At 43.5% G+C, this 20898-nt stretch overlaps 2 protein-coding genes across 3 annotated transcripts in view; one reads left to right on the forward strand and one right to left on the reverse strand.

The window, feature by feature from the left end:
- NAXD (NAD(P)HX dehydratase) overlaps positions 1 to 5890 on the forward strand; it is a 76442-nt gene extending 70552 nt beyond the window's left edge. For both annotated transcript variants that reach the window (XM_019524376.1, XM_019524375.1), the window contains exon 10: positions 3530 to 5890. In XM_019524376.1, the coding sequence (XP_019379921.1) occupies positions 3530 to 3680 (151 nt within the window). In that variant the 3' untranslated portion in view covers positions 3681 to 5890. The remainder of the gene's footprint in view (positions 1 to 3529) is intronic.
- A 9081-nt stretch (positions 5891 to 14971) lies between these two features.
- Positions 14972 to 20898, reverse strand: part of CARS2 (cysteinyl-tRNA synthetase 2, mitochondrial (putative)) — a 75810-nt gene continuing 69883 nt past the window's right edge. Inside the window, exons 14-15 of the mRNA XM_019524905.1 lie at positions 19280 to 19531; positions 14972 to 15157 (exon numbers count right to left, since the gene is read on the reverse strand). Coding sequence (XP_019380450.1) covers positions 15083 to 15157; positions 19280 to 19531 — 327 coding nt within the window. The 3' untranslated portion in view covers positions 14972 to 15082. The remainder of the gene's footprint in view (positions 15158 to 19279; positions 19532 to 20898) is intronic.

The raw sequence follows: 20898 nt of genomic DNA on the forward strand, positions 1-20898 counted from the left end.
AAAAAAAAAAAAAAAAAAAAAAAAAAAAATAGAGGGCATTGGGAATAGGGCATCTGTACATCCAATTTGGTGTAGTTTAGAGCACCCAGTGTAGGTGCTGAAATTTTTATGAAGCCAAATGTTGTCTTGACTTCGAAAATCATCCAAGATTGTAAAGCAGAAAAAGGATGCAAACCTGCCCAAATTGATTTCTAAGACCATTTGTTTACCAGAACATGTGTTTTCAAAATGATTGAATTCATAGGCAGAATGTATATAACACATAGCACTAAATAAATGGCAGTCACTGGAAAGTAGTGAGATCCCAATAATAAACAAATATATATCATGCTGTGTTCTCTCTTTGGCTTGATTTATCTTCACGCAGTTAGGTGATTCAACAAGTGTAATTTATCATGTAAATTGAAACTTTTATAAATAAAATGTATAATTCAAAGGGGCTAACTCTGAGCCAACTAACCCAATTACAGGTGCTGACAAGCACTTCATTTGTCTGTACTGAAAGCATCCATGCTTTTGAAGCCATTGTTAGCTCTTTTGTCATAAGAATATATGACAGTTACTATCAGATTAGACTAGTGGCCCATATGGTCCTTTATCTTTATTGTGACAGCGACCAGTACCAGCTGCTTCAGAGGAAATTGCAAGAAATCCTAAAAAGGACAGTATGGAGAATTTTCTGTCTGAATGAACAATACTTAATAAACTGTGGAAGCTCATTTACATATTCTGCCAATTAGTTCCAGAAGTTGCACACCATGTCAAATGAGTTCCTTTGGTCAGTTATAGATGCCTTGTCTTCTAATTTAATTGCAAGTCCCCTGGTTTTTATCTTACGTGAGAAGGTAAATAGGCACATTTCATTTACTGTCTTACATCATTTGTTATATGCAATTTTGTCATTTGTCTCTTCTCTATGGAGTCTTTCTTTTTAATCTCTCCTCATATGACATATTTCAGGATACTTCCAGGCATTGTCATCTTCCTTCTATATAAACCTTTTCTGTTTTGAGATATGCTAATCAGGACTGAACACAATACTTCACATTAAGGCATACTGTGGACACCTATTGTTAAAACATGCAGTTATTTTCCTATCACCTAACTGCCATCTGTATGTTGGTTCATAGTGATGCCCATGTCTTTGGTCCCAGGATCATTTTTGTTTAGGAATCTTTTAAATTTTAACGGTAATTCCTGAAATAGTCCTCAGTGGCCTATAAATCCTAGTAGCTGTCTCTTTAAAGATGATTAGTTGCCCATAGTCCCCTTGTACAATAGCTGATATTAATGACTATATATTTCAGACCATTTTATTCTTTCAGAATACTTGGATGTACAGCAGCTAGTACTTATAACTTACTGCTCATTATCACTGTGTTCCAACATCTCAGTCACTGACACAGATTCATTTTCATTGCTTAACAAAAGGAGATCTTGAGTAGGCATCTTCTCAACATCAGTTGTATTGATTTCTTTGCAGAGAATATAATTTAACAAATAAATTCTTTATATTTGACTGTTTGCTCTTCAGATTTCCCCTGGATTTCCCTTATTTTAATGTTACATTTTTCAAGATGCAATTTAAACTTCTTTTATTGGCTTCACTTTCCAAAAAGTATATTTTTGATTTTGAAGCGCAGTTTTATTTCTTACTGTCATGACAGGTGCAGACAGACTTCTTAGTATTGTCTGGATGCTGCCTGGTTCACACAGATATGTCAGCAGAAGTTGTAGTCTGTAGTTAGTCTTTTATTACAGCACTGAACTAGGGCTTACGACAAGATTAGTAACAAGTTTAATCAGGCTTTCCTAATCAGGCTGAAATTTGACAAATCTAGGGAAAAATAAACCCATTTTTGCTGAAAGACAGTTGCATCTGGCTCTACAGTCAAAACCTTAATGTGTAAAGTAGGTTGAATGCTAAGTCTCTGCAGGGAGCAGCATACACCAGTAAGGGTGTGTTCTCCAAGTGTCTTGGGTCTCCAAGGGACTTTGTCTGTACAGTCTGCTACAGCAGTGCTTCTCAAACTATCTGATGTGGTGGACCGGCAATTTTTTTTCTGGTGGGCCAGGGACCGGTGCCTGGTTCAGCCAGTGGCAGCAACTGCATGTAACAGCACTACCCAAATGCGCGACCGGCTGTTTCTTTCTCTTTCCTCACCTCACACGACATGATGTCACCTGGAGTGTTGGAATGTACAAACTGTGGTGCTATGACATATCAATGTTATGCTTCTGAAAAAATAAGTCTTTCTTTCCTGGCAACTCGCTGCGGACCAGCGAATATATTTCTTTCTTTCCTGGCAACTCGCTGCAGACCGGCAACCGGTGGCTCGTGGACCGGCACCAGTCCATGGACCACCACTTTGAGAAGCACTGTGCTACTGTGTTTTCCAGATTTTTGATAACTGGGACACACCTTTTTTCTAGGTTAGAATTGGTGGCACACTTCACTCTTAACACCTGAAAAGGAAAGGGGTGGACAACCTTTTGGCATGCAGGCTGGATGAGTGACATTGGGTCAGTCTGCAGTCCTGATATTGCCCCACACAGCTTGGAAATTAGGTATAAGAGGAGCAGTGGTAGTGTTAATTACCACTGCTCCTCCACCACCAAATTTCTAGATCTGTGCAGAACCCCATGGGCTGGATGACAGGGCTCCTGCCAGACCTGGTACTTAAAATATATCATTTTTGGCAGCATACTTCCACTGCTCTGCCACAGCAGGCCTTTTAGGAATTGCTGGTCTATTCAGAACCACCTGCATGTACCAAGGAAAGGGGTATCTTGCAACTTGCTTCAAGCAGTTTGCCCAACTACCTGTGGCAGTTTTCAGGTGGCTTAACTCAAAACCACCTCTGCCTTACCACGTTCCCCATGTGTGCTAGGGAAGAAGTTCTTGTCCACTTCAGTGGATCATGTCAATCCCCAGTTTCTCTGCCTAGCTAAATCCAACCCAAAGCCCTTGGGAATGGGCTTGGGTGGGGAAGAGAAAGGGGTGCTTAGAAATGAAGGCAATAAAATTTAAGATAGGTGTGGAATGCATATGTTCCTGTGCAGTAATAAATGGGAACCTATATCAAAGCAAGCAGACTGTTAAAAGAGGTGTCTTTTTGAGTTTGCAGACTGCTTAGGTACTACCTTTAGAAACAGCTTTTTACAGGTATTATTAACCTCCAGCTTTTCTAAACCTGAGAATCTTTAGGCTGGGGTTTTGATGGGAAGTGTTCACAAGGAGATTTCTATCCTGAAGAGCCATAATGTACCAAAAGGAAGAAGCAGTGTGAGGCGGCTGCCTGTAACACTGCAAAACTTACTACAGAGAGGAAATAGGAGTAGTGAAGAGTCCCTGAATTGCATTGTCACCATTACTGACTCCAGCTTTATCATGCAACAACTGTAACTAAATTCAGTGAGAAGATTATTAGTGTGTTCCTGCTGAATACACAGTTTTGCTACATAATTTTTACTACATATTACTACATCATAAGCTCTACATAATTTTTTTTTTCTTTTTTCCTTTCAGTCAGAATCCTTTCCTAGTGGCTGCATTTGGAGCTTGTTCTCTTACAAGGCAATGTAACAACCAAGCCTTTCAGAAATTTGGACGTTCAATGACTGCCTCTGATATGGTTTCAGAAGTTGGAACAGCTTTTAACAAACTTTTTGAAACCTGAAGCCAAAGCAGCAGAGAGGAAGATGAGGAAGAATAATGGCTGCAACAGTAATTAAATTTACAGTAGAATTTACATAAGTAATGCACCCTTTCAAGTGCTGTAGCAGCATTGGTATGCTAGGTAGATTTTTTTATTTTTAAGAATAGAAAAATATGATTAATGTAGATATTTTTTAAGAGTTTGGAATACAAAAATGTTTTGGCTGAAATAAGCTGTAGTTGCAGATCTGTTATAATATAATAAAACTAAACTGAAAGTATTCCTGTTCTTTTTCATAGTTATTGAGCAATAACTAAAGTGTGTGCGAACTGCAAAAATGCACTTGATACTTATAATGAAAGTAAAATTCTTCCACCAGCTCAACAGAATTTCTTGGCTTACACCAAGGATGTCATGATTTTGTTCTTAGACTGTGTTTCTAGGACTAACTGCTGCACTTCATTTTTCTCCATGCTGTTTTCCCTTTATTTAACTAGGTCTCTTCGGGAAAGGAATGTTTCAAATGTAATTGGTTGTTTCAAATGTAATTGGTTGCCTTTGCTCATTCCTAGTCTCTGAGGTGTCATTCTTTGAATTTTAGGTTCTCTTTTTTTTCCCCTTAAAGAAAAAAAAAGAGGATCAACATGTTTAAAAACTAGTCCCAAGCCCCCTTAGAATAAGGTCTTACTGTAGAAGCGTCAGCATGAGACATAGGAATTATGCTTAGCTGAATTTATTTACTTTATATTCCATTACTGTTCTGGATTAGTCTAGAATGTAATATGAAAAAATGTGAAATTTAGTGATTCAGAGAGGTACTAGGCGTGGTGAGAAACAAGTGATATTTAAACTGGTCACAAATGTCAGTGGTGATAAGAGATTGAGTGCTTTTAGGCCAGTTATGTGACTCCAATTGCTGGACTGTGGCTGGATTGCTGGGTCTGAGAACATTAGCGTATATATGCATCTACAGCTATTAATCACCAGCATAAATATTAATTGAAGGGACGAAAGGCAGAAGGCTGCATTTAATTAGGCTGCATTAGTGGCATGCAGGCAGTCAAATGCAGCTAGCTCACTAAAAGACTCTACTGGGGGCAGGGGATTGATGAAAATGACAGTTGTCAAGCTTCAACTGTAGCAGCTGAGTTTTTAAAGGCTTTTGCTTCATCATCATAACAGTGGAAGCACTTAGTGTCATGGAGGAAGTGTTCATGGTTTCATTTGTATCTTGCTAGCTGGATGAATTAGATGGCAGAACTCTTCTAAAATCAGGAGCTGTGTGGGATTTGATGGAGTCTGGGTTTCTTTAAACTTCAGAAATTCAGCCTTAGCGCATTGGGAGAGAACTAATTTCAGGGGGGAAACAAAATCAAATACATTTCTTACACTTTCAGTAAGTACCAACTTGTGTGGCCCTATGATCAACATATAACGTAATGTACATACTAGAGTGTAGGAACAAGCCTAACGATGGCATATTATCACATGATATGTGTCCATGTCAACCACTTTTCCAGTGGCCTGTTTCTACAATGGAGTTTGATACCATACACATTAGTCAGATTGCACTTCAGCCTCTTGTATAGCTTCCTGCAGTGAATACCTGAAATCAAAAGGCTGCTCTGAATATGTCCTTACCCTTATAATTAATATTGTTGGATGCACTGTGACGACTACCTCACCCCAATGCATTTTGGTTTTTCCTTTTAAACTGGTTACCTATTTTTAAAATGGGTTTTTAAATAATGTTGGCTCATTCTGTTCTGTCAGGGTTCTAATATTTTTTTTTTTAAATAAGAGCAAATGGTCTCCTCACAAAAGATGAATTCACAGTGTATTACAATTACACTGTTTTGTAAACTTTCCTTGGAGGGAAAGTAAACTATTGCTTTCTCCCTTTGGAATTATTTTGAACCCTGATTCCAGAAATCAGAAAATTAAACTGTTTTAAAACAGCTGTCAAATCTGTTTAAGATATTTTTTTTTGTATTTGGAGCATAAATAGTATTATTTCTAACTTACATTTGTAGGTAAAGCCAAATCAGTGAAGACTTTTTTTTCCCTCAAAATGAAATGGCTTGGTATCAATGATCAGTATGGATTTGTTTTAACAATACACAAAGTTGTAACTTTGTAATTCCCCAATGTATACCAATTGTTACCATTTAATTTTAAAAATTCTGAAAATGTAGCAATTTCTTTCCATAGGAAATAAAAATATAGCAAATGAAACAACTGTTGTGTACTTTGTTTTAAATGATCCAGGCACAATACCCATAGAAGCTAAACTGATCCATCTTCTAGATGTCACCCTCCATATCCATTCAGTGTCATTGCTGATAGTGTTGGTACAACCAATGGCAATTTTTATTATTACAAAATTATCCAAAGTAAGCATGTGTATACGTACATGACAAAGAGAGATGGTTGTTCCCCAGCCTATGCACACTTAAAGGAGGCAGGAAAATACCTAGGCATGATGACTGACTTTCTGTTCACAGATGCTGTTAAAGAGCAAATATTCAGCCTTTGAATATATTAAAGTACTGCTGCTGGAATGCACATTTTCAGAAGAGAGCCTTGTAGATCATTCAGCGTTCTCATTTTCTCCCCATATGTCTTTGCTGAATTTGAATATGAAAGAACGCTTTGCCAGTAAAGAGAGCTCAGACACTGGAATCTGACCAGGTCTTCGGTGCCAGAAGTTAAAAAGGCTATGCCTAGCCCAGTACCCATCACCTAAACCATCCACTTAATATTTTTTTGGTCACATTAAAAATTAAGTGCCTTAATTGGAAAGGGGACACTGTTCTTTTGTCTCATTAGAAATGCTAAGTGTCTGCAGAAATAAGCATGGCTGAAGTATGAGAGCCAATTTACTCTTCTGTTCCATTCTCATTCTTAAACTGCTCCCAAGTTTCAACTGCAGGGCCATAGCACAGGCTTGTGCAAGTCAATTAACTTCCATTCCTTTTATTATGCATCTACTTATCTTGCAGGGTTGTTTCTTTAAAAAACTAGTGACTGGACAAATAAGGTATTTATGAAAACGTTTTCTAATTCTGAACATTTCTGCATTTGTTAGGGAAGCCTGCTAATGTATTTTTATGCAAAAATGAATTGGAAATGTATGCAGCTTGAATTCAAAACAGACTTACAGGTAAGTTGATAGCATCTTTTACTTAACATGATTATAGGTCTCACAGGGCAAACCTATAATTATCTAAGATGGAAATACATCAAGACTGAGAGAGTCAACCTTGTGCTACACCTGAGAAGTGTTATAGTTAAACCTAAGGGCAGAAGAATAATTATTCCCTTCTCTCTAAAGGGTTGTAACCTCTTCACTTCATCCCTATCACTTCTTGTTAACTTGCCGGCTGATTCAGCAAGTTGGTCTGCCAAAGTTACTATTTGCTGGAGTGGGGGAAGGGAGGATTTCCAGAAGTGGGATGTGTTAAGACTTGTTCCAGGCAATATTTCCATTCCACACCTAGCTTCCAATTACTAACCTGTCCTTGAACTAAGGGGGCTGGGCTTCTTTATAGGCTGAAGGAACGCTGAGGACACCAGCCCAAGCATGTACATGGCATCTTTGTAATTCTGTGTGTATATATACTGTACAGTGCACCCACTTTGCACACCCTGGGTAAGTGCGTAATCACTTAACCGCACAATCACTTAATACCTTGCAAGCAGTTTACAGGCCAGTTTGTGCCCCCACCCTTTTTGAGAGGCAAGCCTTTCAGCTTGATATGAGGAAGCTGGAAAAAAGGAACCCTTTGGGGCCAACAAGCAATAAACAGGCCAGCTTCCAGGTGAGTTTGCTAGGGAAGGTGTGCTTGGAAAATGAGCAGTGAAAGAGAAGGCAGTTTAAGACACTCAGGGAAATGGCTGGAGGACGTTGCAATGCCAGAGCCACTGCCACTGCTTCTGCTTGCACCTGTGAGGTTTCTGTCCAGGCAGAATCGCTCACCATCAACACTTCCATCCAGGTCCAGGTATGACACTATGCGACTTGCAGGTTTCTTCTAGTGACGGCCAGGTAAGGAAGTGCCTGCGATGTGAACGGTGCCTCCTGGTGGTGTCTCTCAGGGAACAGGCAACAGGACTACAGGAGGAGGTAACGAGTCTCTGAAGCATCCTCAGCCATGAGGCATTCATTGATTTGATGCTGGAGGAGACCTCCAGGACTGTGGAGTAAGAAATATCAACACTAAAGAAGAGAGAGGACATGGACACCCAAGAGTGTGGAAACTGGAGGCTTGTGACTTCTGGCAGCAAGCAGAGATGTTCACCTCCACCTGCAGTGGTTCATTTGGAGAACAGATAAGGGAGCCCTAACAAAAGAGAGGGAGGAGCACGTTCCATTCCAGGCCTCACCAACGTGGGAAAGATTGAGATGACTGCCACCAAAAGGAAGTGATGGTGGTGGTGGCTGGAGACTCCCTGGTGATGGCGAGAACCATCTGCTGACCTGACCTGCTGTCTTGGGGAGTCTGCTGCTTGCCCAGAGCCTGGATCAAGATGTCATGGAGGGACTACCAATGCTCATCCAGCACTCTGACTACTACCTGTTGCTTCTCATCCATGTGGGCACCAATCATACTGCCAGGGGAGACCCTGAGCATATCAAAAGTGATTACAAGGCTCTGGGTGCAAGGGGGAGAGGGGAGGGGGCTGAAGTTCTGTTCTCATTGAAACTTCCAGTCAAGGGAAAGGGCCTGGGCAGAAGCAAGAGCATCCTGCAGATCAACACCTGGCTGTGCAGGTGGTGTTGCCAGCAGGGCTTTGGCTTCTTCAACCATGGGATGTTCTTCTAAGAAGGAGGATTGCTGGGAAGAGATGGGATCCACCTGACAAAAAGGAAAGAGTGTCTTTGCAGACAGGCTCACTAACCTAGTGAGGAGGGCTTTAAACTAGGCTCACCAGGGGATGGAGACCAAAGCTCTGAGGTAAGTGGGGCAGTGAGAGACCTAAAGGAAGAGCAAGCAGGAGAAGGCAACAGGCAAGGAGTTCTCATACTTCCTGAGAATCTGGACAATCAGCTAGTTACCTCGGGTGCCTGTACACAAATGCACAGAGCCTGGGAAATGAGTAGGAAGAACTGAAAGTCCTTGCATCGTCACAGAACTATAATGTGACTGGAATAACGGAGACTTGGTGGGAACTCGCATGACTGGAGCACGATCGTGGATGAGTAACTGTTCAGGAAGGGCAGGCAGAGGAGAACAGGAGGAGTTACATTTTATGTAAAAGAGCCATATGGTTGCTCAGAGCTCCAGTATGAAACTGGAGATACACTTGTTGAAAGTCTCTGGGTTAGGGTCAGTGGGAAGATCAATGAGGATGATGTCATGGTGGGGATCTGCTATAGACCACCAGACCAGGAGGAAGTGGTGAATGAGGCTTTCTTCAAACAGCTAGCAGAGGTTTCCCAATCACAGGCCCTGGTTCTCATGGGGACTTCAATCACCCTGACATCTGCTGAGAGGGCAATACAGCAGTGCACAGGCAATCCAGGAAGATTTTGGAGAGCGTAGGGAACAACTTCCTGGTGCAAATACTGGAGCAGCCAACTAGGAGCCATGCTCTTCTTGACCTGCTGCTCACAAACAGGGAAGAATTGGTGGGGAATGTAGTTGTGGATGGAAACTTGGGCGGCAGTGCCCATGAGATGATTGAGCTCAGGATCCTGAGGAAAAGAAGGATGGAGAGCAGCAGAGTAAGGACCCTGGACTTCAGAAAAGCAGACTTTGACTTGCTCATGGAACGAATGGGCAGGATCCCCTGGGAAGAAAGTCTGAAGGGGAGAGGAGTCCAGGAGAGCTGGCTGTACTTTGAAGAAGCCTTACTGAGAGTGCAGGAACAAACCATCCCAATGTGCAGGAAAACTAGCAAGTATGGCAGAAGACCAGCTTGGCTTAGCAGGGAACTCTTCAGTAACTAAATCACAAAAAGGAATCTTAATAGAAGTGGAAACTTGGACAAATAACTAGGAAAGAACATAAGAGTATTACTTGGGCATGCAGGGATGAAGTCAAGAATGCTAAAACACAATTGGAGTTGCAGCTAGCAAGGGATGCAAAGGGTAACGGGTTTCTACAGGTATGTCAGTAACAAGAGGAGGATCAGAGAAAGTGTGAGTCCTTTACTGAATGGGGGAGGCAACCTTGAGACAGAGGATGCAGAAAAGACACTGAAGTGTTCAATGCCTTTTTTGTCTCAATCCTCACAGGCAAGGTCAGCTCCCAGACTACTGCACCAAGCAGCACGGTTTGGGGAGCAGGTGGACAGCCCTGTGATGAAAGAACAGGTCAGGGACTATTTAGAAAACCTGGATGCGTACAAATCCATGGGGCTGGATGAGATGCACCCAAGAGTGCTGAGGGATTTGGCTGATGCAATTGCAGAGCCACTGGCCATCATCTTTGAAAACTCATAGCAATCAGAAGAGGTCCCTGATGATTGGAAAAGGGCAAACATAGTGCCCATATTTAAGAAAGGGAAAAAGAAGGAGCTAGGGAACTACAAACCAGTGAGCCTCACCTCAGTCCCTGGAAAAATTATGGAACAAATCCCTCAAGAAATCTGTTTCTAAGCACTTGGAGGAGAAAAAGGTTATTAGGAACAGTCAGCATGAATTCACCAGGGACAAGTTATGCCTGACCAATCTGATTGCCTTCTATGATGAGGTGACTGGCTCTGCAGATGTAGGGAGACTGGTGGATGTGGTGTACCTTGATTTTAGCAAGGCTTTTGATACAGTGTCCCACAACATTCTCACTGGCAAGCATAGTAGTATGGGCTGGATGAATGGACTGTAATGTGGATAGAAAACTGGCTGGAGCATCAGGCTCAGAGTAGTAATCAATGGATCTATGTCTAGTTGGCAACTGGTGTCAAGTGGAGTGACTCAGGGGTCAGTCCTGGGGCTAGTTTTTTTCAGTGTCTTCATCAATGACCTGGAAGATGACAAAGAGTGCACCCTCAGCACGTTTGCGGATGACACCAAGCTGCGGGGACTAGTAGACACACTGGAGGGTAGGGCTGGAATTCAGAGTGACCTAGATGAATTGGAGGATTGGGGCAAAATGAATCTCATGAGGTTCAACAAGGACAAGTGCAAAGTCCTGCACTTAGGATGGAACAATCCCATACACCAGTACAGGCTGGGGGCTGACTGGCTGGGCAGCAGCTCTGCAGAAGACCTGGGGGTTACAATGGACAATAAGCTGAATATGAACCAGCAGTGTCCCCTTGTTGCCAAGGTGGCTAATGACATACTGGGCTGTATGGGTATGGGTGTTGGCAGTAAGTCAAGGGAAGTGATTATTCCCCTCTATTTGGCACTGGTAAGGTCACATCTGCAGTGCTGTGTTCAGTTTTGGGCCCCCCCACTACAGAAAGGATGTGGACATATGGGAGAGTCCAGTAGAGGGCAACAAATAGTGAGGGGGCTGGGGGACACGTCTTATGAGGAGACTGAGGAAACTGGGCTTATTTAGTTTAGAAAAGAGAAGACTCAGAGGGGATTTAGTAGTAGCCTTCAACTACCTGAAGGGGGATTGAAAAAGGATGGAGCTAGACGGTTCTCAGTGGTGGCAGGTGACAGAACAAGGACCAATGGTCTCAAGTTGTAGCAAGGGAAGTTTAGGTTAGATATTAGGAAGAATTTTCTCAGTAGGAGGGTACTAAAGTTGTGGAACAGGTTACCCAGACAGGTGGTGGAAGCTCCAGCCTTAGAGGTTTTCAAGACCCGGCAAGACAAAGCTTTGGCTGGGTTCTAGTTGGGGATAGTCCTGCTTTGAGCAAGGGTTTGGATTAAGTGACCTGAAGTCCCTTCCAATCCTAATTTTCTCTGATTCTATAACAAAATACCAGCCCCAGTTTGTTGCCTATTGTTTACATTGTAACAGATTTCAGCTATCCACCTGTTGACTGAATGCACTAATCTCTAAATCAGTGGTACTTGACCTAGGGCCCAAGGAATTGCCAGCTGGTCCAAAAATTTGACAGCAGGGGGAGCGGTGACATTAATTGCCATAGCTCCCCTGATGTCAGATTTCCAGGGCTGGGGCTAGATAATGTGGCCCTATGCACTGGCTCGCATCAACAGATAGTGTTGCTCTCTGTTCATATCCAGCTTGCAGAGCTAGGCAAGCACAATTGTTCCATACTGGATCTGACATGTAGGTCAGGGCCAGCATGCCAAACAGCACCTGCAGACATCAACTCTGCACTGGCTCAGGCCTAGGGCCTGACCCTTTTTGCAGGATCCAGCCCCACCCCCACTCATCCATCCCCCAAGGACAGAAAGGGAGAGGACCAGTGGGCATAGCATATTTCAGACTCATCCGTTTTGTAACTTCAGTTGTGTGGTGGCCAACTGCACAGTAACAATAACTGTCTATGTGCTCAATGACTCTGCTCTAGCACTTTCTGGAGTGATGGGAGAAGCAAGTGTAAAAGAGCAGCTATTAGAAGCCTTGAAAATGAAAGCAGAAAATCAGTTTTAGCACTGACCTACCACAGCTGTGTGGTTAATGCACCTTAAGTACACGGCTGTCAGTGCAGAGGTATTTAGCAGCTGCAATATAGACTTGCTTCTCTATTTTCAAGGCTTCTAAGAACAGCCCTGAAACTACTAGAAGCCTTGAAAATGGGAGGAATTAGGGGATGCTGACAGCTTGTATTTATGCAGCAGTTGCACTGAGTTTGGTTAAGCACACGGGGTACCTGTACAGGTGTGGAGAGGCAGTTCTAACACACTTATAGTGCATTGGAGGAGACTCAATTAATCAAGTGTGCTGGTGCATGGTAATAAGCATGACCCAGCCAGCCTCTGCCTCATACATCAGCATCCCCATGCTTCAAAATGACAGCAGGGGTGCTTTAACTAAAGCTTGTTTGACTAGCTTTAGTTAAAGCGCCCCCGGCACCTGTTTGAAGTGCAGGGTCACTGATACACAAGACTGTGCAAACACCTTCATTAGAGTGGCTCTTTGAGCCGCTCTAAAGTGCCCCACCACCATAGCTCGTGTAAAAATTAGGCTTGTGTTGTGGTGCTTAGGTCACCGATTCAATTTGGCTGAAATTTGGCCTGATTCGGTGGCCAAGTTTCCGAATTGAATTAGGAGAGATTCTAGAATTTGGACATAAACACAGCTTTATATGTTTTTTCTACATACCTCAAAGGAATCAGGTGGCTCGTGAACACTGAGATGGTAAGGCAGATAGAGCATCCCATGGGAGCACAAGGGAGTCCCCAGCGTGCTTGGTGGCAAACCCGGAAGTAGACCAGAAGCTCTTCAGGTCCACTTCCAGGTCTGCCAGAGAGGACCCCTCCCAAGTGACTGGTGCTTCCTGGGTCTGGGGGGGCACCCAGGGTCCTCCCATGGCCAATCATAGTTCCAGTCCACTGTCAAGCGCACAAGAGGCCCCCCTGTGGTCCTGTGGGACATTCCATCCACCCCAGCATCTCAGTGTTCACAAGCTGCACCTGGTACCTCAAGGTACATAGAAAAAACATGCAATGCTGTGTCATTGGTTACGGGTTTACAGGACAAGCCCTATGAGGAGAGACTAAGGGACCTGGACCTCTTTGGCCTCCACAAGAGAAGGCTGAGAGTTGATCTCGTGGCTGCCTATAAATTCATGGGGGGGGGGGTGTAGAACTGGAGATGCTCTGTTCACCAGGGCACTTTGTGGGGTAATAAGGAGCAATGGTCACGAACTGACAGAGCAGATTTAGGCTAGACATCAGGAAAACTCCATGGTGAGGATGGCCAAATCTTGGACTGGGCTTCCAAGGGAAGTAGTGCTCTTCCCTACCTTGGTGGGCCTTTAAGAGAAGGCTGGATAAGTATCTGTCTGGAGTCACTCTTTTCTGCGCAGGGCAGGGAGTTGGACTCAATGATCTGTTGAGGTCCCTTCCAACCCTAGTATCTATGACTCTATGGCCAAATCTTCAGATTAGGATTCAGCCAAATCAAAAAAAAAATAATCAGGATACTGATCTGAATCAACAAATCTAATCACCATCCCCTGAATCAGGCCAAATCTGAATTGAATACAACCCACTTTGCACACCCCTAGTAAGAACACCCAGGGGCTTTTGTTTCAGTCTAGCAGCTATGCATCTAAATGAAGTATGCCATAACTTGAACGCCCCAGAGCAGGCAATTTTGCTAAAATGTTCCGTCCAACAGTGAAGCCCAGTGGGAGAGGTGAAAGATCACTCCTGCAGGTTCTGCAAGCACAAACAACCCCTTTGGCATTCTTAACCTGTTTTTTTTTCCCCCCAGCCCCACCTGCAGGGGAAGGCGAAGCCTATGTAGAGTGCTGTTGACTGATATTATGCATAAATCTAATACTCTAGTAGCAAGGTATAAAGCAGTTTCTAACCTACGTGAATTCTCAGTGTTTTTCAACCAAGCATTTTCTCTGAAATTCAGCAGCTCTTGTTTTCTAAATTTCCTTACTATTGGGATCATAGTTTTTATGCAGTCTTAGAAGGCAACGCTTCCAAAAGCTGGCTGCTCTCAGTGCCAGCTGCAACTGAATTTGTTTTCAAATGCTTTTTCCCCTGAGTCTGGGTGTCAAATGCTGCTCATTCAAAAACAAAAGTGGCTTCCTTTTAACAGGAGCAAGTGTCACATATCTCTGCCATCAATCTGAAAAGCCATTTGAGACTAGGTGGCCTCCAAGAGAAAAGATAGAGGACTAATTTCAACTCATTCAAGCAGGAGGGTAACAGCATATCTACAGCATGCAAGATGGTGTCTGGTTTTGACACACTAGCCCTGCATATACCTAAACCAGAAGTCAGCTTGCTGTACTAGGCAGCAGTTGTTGGCATGCATGCAGCACTCCAGTGGCATCATAACTATACTGCTTTTGTTTTGTGCATACCTCTGTATGGCACAGCATCTCTCAGCAAGAAGTTGGCTTGAGCTACACGTGCCTTCCAGTCAATCTTGAGTTTTATCAAAAACTATTGGTCTGGTTCTAATGGAGTGGCTGTGCAGTCAGCAGCAGCCATCCAAAATGTGGAGGTCACAAAACCTGTATCCATTTAACACATGCTGAAGATGGCTCAGACCACATACTTGGGTTTAAGTTCTCATTTTCACAGTAATTGCTGCATTATTATTTAGTAACATAGGTTGGTTTTGTTCAAATACCATCAGTTTAGCTCATTATGTCACTGCAGGAAAAAAGAAAATAAAACAATGCCATTTTAATAAAGAGAATTGTAGCAAGACTGGTATTGCTTCAGGTTACCACAATATTAATTACAGCAACTCTTGTAGTTTGCAGTTCCTTTCTGAAGTTTTTATTTGGAAATAGTTAATATCTACATCCGTTCCTGAAGTGACCAATGTCATACGATCAGTCCAAGCACGTCCTGTGCTAAATCATCTCTCTCTTTCAGTTCTTTGCTGTTCTCTTCTTTGATCCACAGCTTCCCACGTAGAAGTAGCCCCCCTGTCCTGTAAGAATAAGTAGGTCAAACACACCATTTTAATTACACATGGTACTTTGCATCGGCCTACGTTTTATTCTGATCCTTACAACATGTTACAAGCAGTCTAAAGACATGAAATTCAACCAAAATATTAGTTACAACATTTCAGAAGAGAGAGTTCTTTGAAGCTCAGTTAAAAAAAAAAAACAAAAAACAAACCTCTCAAAAGTAAGGTTATTGATGTTAAAGAAAAGGGGTGACAAAATTTTATAACTATTACTGTATTCTTCAAATTTATGACGACTTTGAATTTAAGACACACCTAACTTTTCTGACTAAGAAAATAAGCCCTCAAATAAAGACACTCTTACAAGGATCTACGTTCTATGGTGGACTACAAGAGCTTTTTTCTTTGAGTGTTTAAAAAAAACAAACAAACTTAAGACTTGGGCATTTTTCAGAGTATTTCTTTTTAAAAAGCGACTTACATTTGAAAGAATGTGGTGCTTGATTTTATTCAGTCTCTTGAATTATGGGGAGGAGATTGGAGGAAGGGGGGCACTGATTTGCTCAGTTTATTCTGGTACTTAGTTGAAGCAATTATTGCCACTTCAGTTCTAAAATTTTGTTAAACCCAGTTTCAAGCACAGGTGGATTGAATGCAGAAGGCTGCAATGCCTTCTTTCCAGTCCATAATGTTACACTTGATGGCCTTGGATTAACAGAAAGGTCATCAAGTTTTCATGTTTAAAATTATCTCCTTCCTGATCATTAAGAAAAAGAAATTGCACATAAATATTTTTCTTTTTAAACTTTAGAAGGATGCTGGCTTAGTAAGGTCGTGTTTCTAAGACAGTATTTTCTTATTGCTGAGGCATTACAAAAGTCCAACTAAATTCCGTCCTCTTATAACATAGCTGTTGTACTGCAGTTGGGGAAAATGCACTCAGACTGGCAATTTCAACTAATGAGTTCTCAAATCTAGGGAGTCTGATTACTGGTCATGAACCATTTAAGGAGAAGTGCAGACCCGAGTTTGATAAGAAATGTAAAATGGTCATATGGAGTTGTATAGAACACATGTAGGTCAACTTAACACAAAACATGCCAGGGTCAGTTTTGTGTTGGGTAGGTTCAAAGGTTCCGATAAGTAAATGAGCTCAGGCTAACACAAAGGGCCAGATTTAACGCAAGCCTGTAGGTGCCTGCCCCCACCCCACCCTCAGTGGGATCCAAGATTTAGAATTTCTTCATGCAAGACATAAGGAGTAAGGTCCCTCAAAAAGGTAAGAAATGCCCCCATACACACACAGGAAACAAAGCAGAGGGAAATGTGCGTTTGAAATTCTGCCCCTTCTTTTCAAGTTTATGTGCCTCCACCCACTTGAGGCTCACAGCCCTTTCCTGAGGGTAGGCACCCACAACTGTTTTTTTTCCCCAGGAGAAGCAAGCTGGGCTCATGCTACAGAACACAGTCCTGGAGGAGCAGATGGTTGCGCCAGTGGCTAGAGCACTCACTCAGGAAGTTGGCAATCCAGATTTGATGCCCAAAACCCCATCCTCCCCTTTATAGAACAGAACCCTCCCCACTAGGCTATACGTTAAGTGAATCGCCACCTTAACAAGTACTAGCTTCCCAACTACTGCAACTGGTTCCCTGTGCAGACAGGGATGCAAAGTGTCTTGCATGAGGCCAGTCAGAAAGAGAGGGCACAGAAGGTAGCAACTGTGTAGCCCATAAGCAGGATTTGGATCACAGCATTTTTTTTTCAGGACATGTTTTGTGGATTCTGTAGCCGTTCTCCAAGATTGCCCACTAGATTGGGATCTGGAGGGGAGCTAGGCAGAGGAGAGCCTGCCTAGTTTGTTGTTCCAAAAGATCCCAGGTGATCAAAACTGCTACCATGGAAGCCACTGACAGCATGCCTAGAGGCAGATTTCAGTACCTCCAGGGGTATGGAAGCCACCATCCGAGCATTTTGAAGATCTCACATTTTGAAAGTCTGTATTTTGAAACAAGGTGGGACATGCAGGGTGGGAATGGACAATCACCTGACTTCTCATTTGTGCTGCCATAAAAATGTTTACGGCAGCACAAATGCTGAGCAAATAGATGTTGATACCCTTTGTGCACCACAGGAAAAACAACAGGGACGTAACAAAAGGTGGTAATAGACACTGCTGCTTTACTGCAGTGGACATCTATTGCCTTTGTGGCAGAAGAGTACAACAGCTTGTATGCCTGCCACCCCAGGCAGGTGCAGAGCACCTGCCTGCTTTCCCTGCTTACAGGAAGGATCCCCAGGAAATCTTGGGTGCTGCTCCACAAGTGGGGAAGTCATGGTGACCTGCCCAGCCAGACCCATTCCTCTGCAACTGTAGAGGAGTAGGTCTGGCTGAGCAGGGAAGTGTTTTTCCCCGGTCAGTCAGACTCATCGCCCTGGCAAGTCCTGGGGAATGGTCTGGCTGAGCAGGAAAAGTGAGGAGATCCCATTATCCCCTGTCCAGTGCCATCAAGGGCAGGAGAATGGGCAATATGTTTTTTAGCCAATAAATTAGATCAGCTGTGCCATGATGTATCCTGGTACAGCTGATCAGCTTCATTCAGCAACATCTGTTTCTAGCCACAGGGGATTATGCTGAATGTCAAAACTGTAAATGCTTGAATTGTGAAACAGTGGGATGGATCCTGGCTGAGGCCAGATTTTGTAATAGGGCAAAAAATAGCCATAAAGCTAAATTCACATCCTGCAAACAGAAAGAGATACCAAAATAGAGTAAAAAGGGAGAGAGAGAGTGAGCAAGCAGTTTCTCTTACTGTTATCATCATATTTTGAGTACAGTTTTGCATTGTACTCTGCATATTATACAAATCTAAATAATTCTACTTACTACCTGTTTACGATGCTTAAATTAGGAATATAAATCCTGGGCACAATTGCCTGTCTTTTTAAAGACAACTCTGAAAAAATAAAAACAGCAGGTAAGATTCTAGCTTTCTGGAATGGTAGTCCTTTCATAAGCATCACACAGCAGTGTGCACTGCTTTGAGACCATAATGGTGGACACACAAATCCTTTTTACACTGAATCAGGATCTAATTATTTACAAACAAACATCTCAGTATATTGTTTCAGAACTAGTGAATGGGAAACAAATGTTTTTGTCACTTAAGAGCTGTAAGTTGCCATTCCAAGTTACAAATATCAGTGGTATCCTCCTGCCTATAAAGTGATGCAAGATAAAAAGTATGAGCCTTGGGTCACAAGGTAGGAAGACAACAAAGAAAAGAGTGCTTTAGAGGGGAAAGAGGTGCTCGGTAGGAAGCAACTGGCAATTCCCTGTACTGGGAGTGATATATAGAATAACAGAGGCTGAAGCAAAAAGGTGAAAAGGGCAGTAAAGCAAGAGGAATTGTGAGTAATAGCATTAGCTAAAGTGAGCTCACGTAGGGGTCTTCAAAGCACAGGGAGACAGTAAGCCAATGAAGAGATTTTTCACAAGGGGGGGAAGCCATGGCTTCACTAATGGAAAAGGAAAATTAACAGTGGCATTAGGGATAGGCTGGAGGCAGAGAGAGGGCTGGAAAGGAAAGAGGGCAGTTAGAAAAATCAAGTGATTAAGGATTTGACCCAGCTGGGCTAGCGTGGAAGGAATAGAGCTATTAAAGAAGCGAGAGGACTTTTCATAGAGTTTTGCACAGACTTAACTGCTGAAAAAATTCTCTTTTCTCTCCAAACCTGGAGTTAATGAAGAGCACTAAAGGTCAGTGCAGAACCAGGTCCCCTCTGCCTTTCAATTCCACTCCAATATACTGAAACAAATACCACTTCTAAGATCCAGTTTAATCCAAGGAAAGACTACTTGGGGGATTTCAGACCAGGACAAGAAGTGTGATTTGGCCATCGAAAATCCTCTCTAATTGCAAAAGCAGCAATAGGTTGAATGGAAACGTGGGGGAGGAGGGAACAGAAGGCTAGCCTTTCTATCTCCCAACAGCTTAATTTCTACCTGCGACTATCCCAGTAGTGCAAAGTGCAGGGCACAGGACTGAAAGCTGCTGACAAGGGACATGTAAAAGGGGGAAACAAATGTTGGCTTAATAGAACACTGAAAGGTCCTGCAAAGACAATATTGTGTCCCATACCTTTATGTTGATTCCAAATGCAGCAAGGTCCCGACGCAGGTTGTCACAAGCCTCCAGAAGGGGCTCCCTCTCCAGTAATAACAGCCGTCTCTTTTCTCTCTCTTCCAGTTTGGCTTCCTGGGATTGCACAGTACTTTCTACCTCTGTTGCTTCAGGCACCACACGAGCATAATTGCGCACCTTGATACGGAAATTTACTAGCTCATCAATCACACCAGAGAGCATGACTGGACTTCTTTCTTCCGAAATAACCTATAAGTCAAATGCAGCATTATTAAAGGGCTTTGGAAAGGAGCTAAACAATATTTATTCACCAGCACAAATCCCAACCCAAAGCCCTGGCTACACTCACAGTTGTGCCACTTGAGCTATTCTGATGCAATTATAGCAATACACCATCTACTCCTCCGCAGATGTGACACTTGCGAGTACAGCAGCACAGGTTGGTTATTCCTCTGTATGAAGGGGAATAAACTACCCTGATGCAAGGCATCTTTGTACTGACATAGCTTGGGTCCATAAAGTTATACTTTTGTACTGGCTCACATTTACCACATTTATCTAAATCCAAGGCATCTCCAAATTTAAGACACCCCTCCCCAAATTAACTATTAACAATCCTTCACTAAACTATTCTGGGAGCAGAGGAGCTAAATAGATTAGGCCCACATTGCAAACTACCAGAGGTGAAGTTTCTGCAGTTCAATCTTGCCTTACCTCACAGATACAAAAGAGACTGAACAAGGCAAATCTCTTTCTGCCACACCACCTCTAACAGGTGGGAAACCTGCCAAGATCAGCAACACCAGCAGCTGAGCCCTCTTTAAATCCCTCTCTATATGTCTTAAGTTGGCTGAAATGCCTGCATGAGTTTAACATCCAGCAACAGCCAGGAAGATGACAAATTGAGCCAGCCACTGTGCAACATGCACAATTCTGCTGTTCGTCTGACCTCCTCCTGTTCCTCCCGACTCCCCGACTCATAGTCCATGCACCTGTTGTGTCTAGTTTGTCTGCCGGCACATGAGTTAGCACGGAGTTTGCGCAGGAGGGCCCTGCGTACGAGCCCCCTAAGGTAGGCAGACTCAGGCCCAGCCCACCTACCACGGGCACTCGCCGCACCTCGAGGGTCCCCTCGGTCTGCGACCCCCTCTGGCACCTCAGAGGCCTCCACCCAGACGGAGTCCATGGTTCCAGGCTCCATGCAGACGGGGCCCCTGGCTCTCAGCTGCGCGGACTGCTTGTCCCCTTTTCAAGCTCTGGGGTCCAGGAGCATGGCCACCTCCCCGTGTGGGTTCTACTCCCTTTTGGGGTCTCTGGCATGCCAGATGGAGGAGCTCCAGGCCACAGTCCAGAGACTGCGTGCCATCAGGGACTGTAAGCAGGAGACAGACTCCTACTGCCAGGCCCTTCTCTCCCAGGACCCGGAGGGTAGACCATGGTGTCCCTCCAGGACAAGGAAGGACTCTGGGACCTCCCATTCTGTCCAGTCAGGGGCACGGACCAAGGTGGTCCTAAGGCCCGCCGCACCAAGGCCCCTGCCCTGCTGGAGCTCAGTAACAGGTATGAACCTCTTGCAGCCCGCAGGCAACACAGGCTTAACTGCAGCTACTGCTGCC

This window comes from Gavialis gangeticus, unplaced genomic scaffold, assembly GCF_001723915.1.
Source record: "Gavialis gangeticus isolate Ggan-Ray unplaced genomic scaffold, GavGan_comp1, whole genome shotgun sequence".
Lineage (NCBI taxonomy): Eukaryota > Metazoa > Chordata > Crocodylia > Gavialidae > Gavialis > Gavialis gangeticus.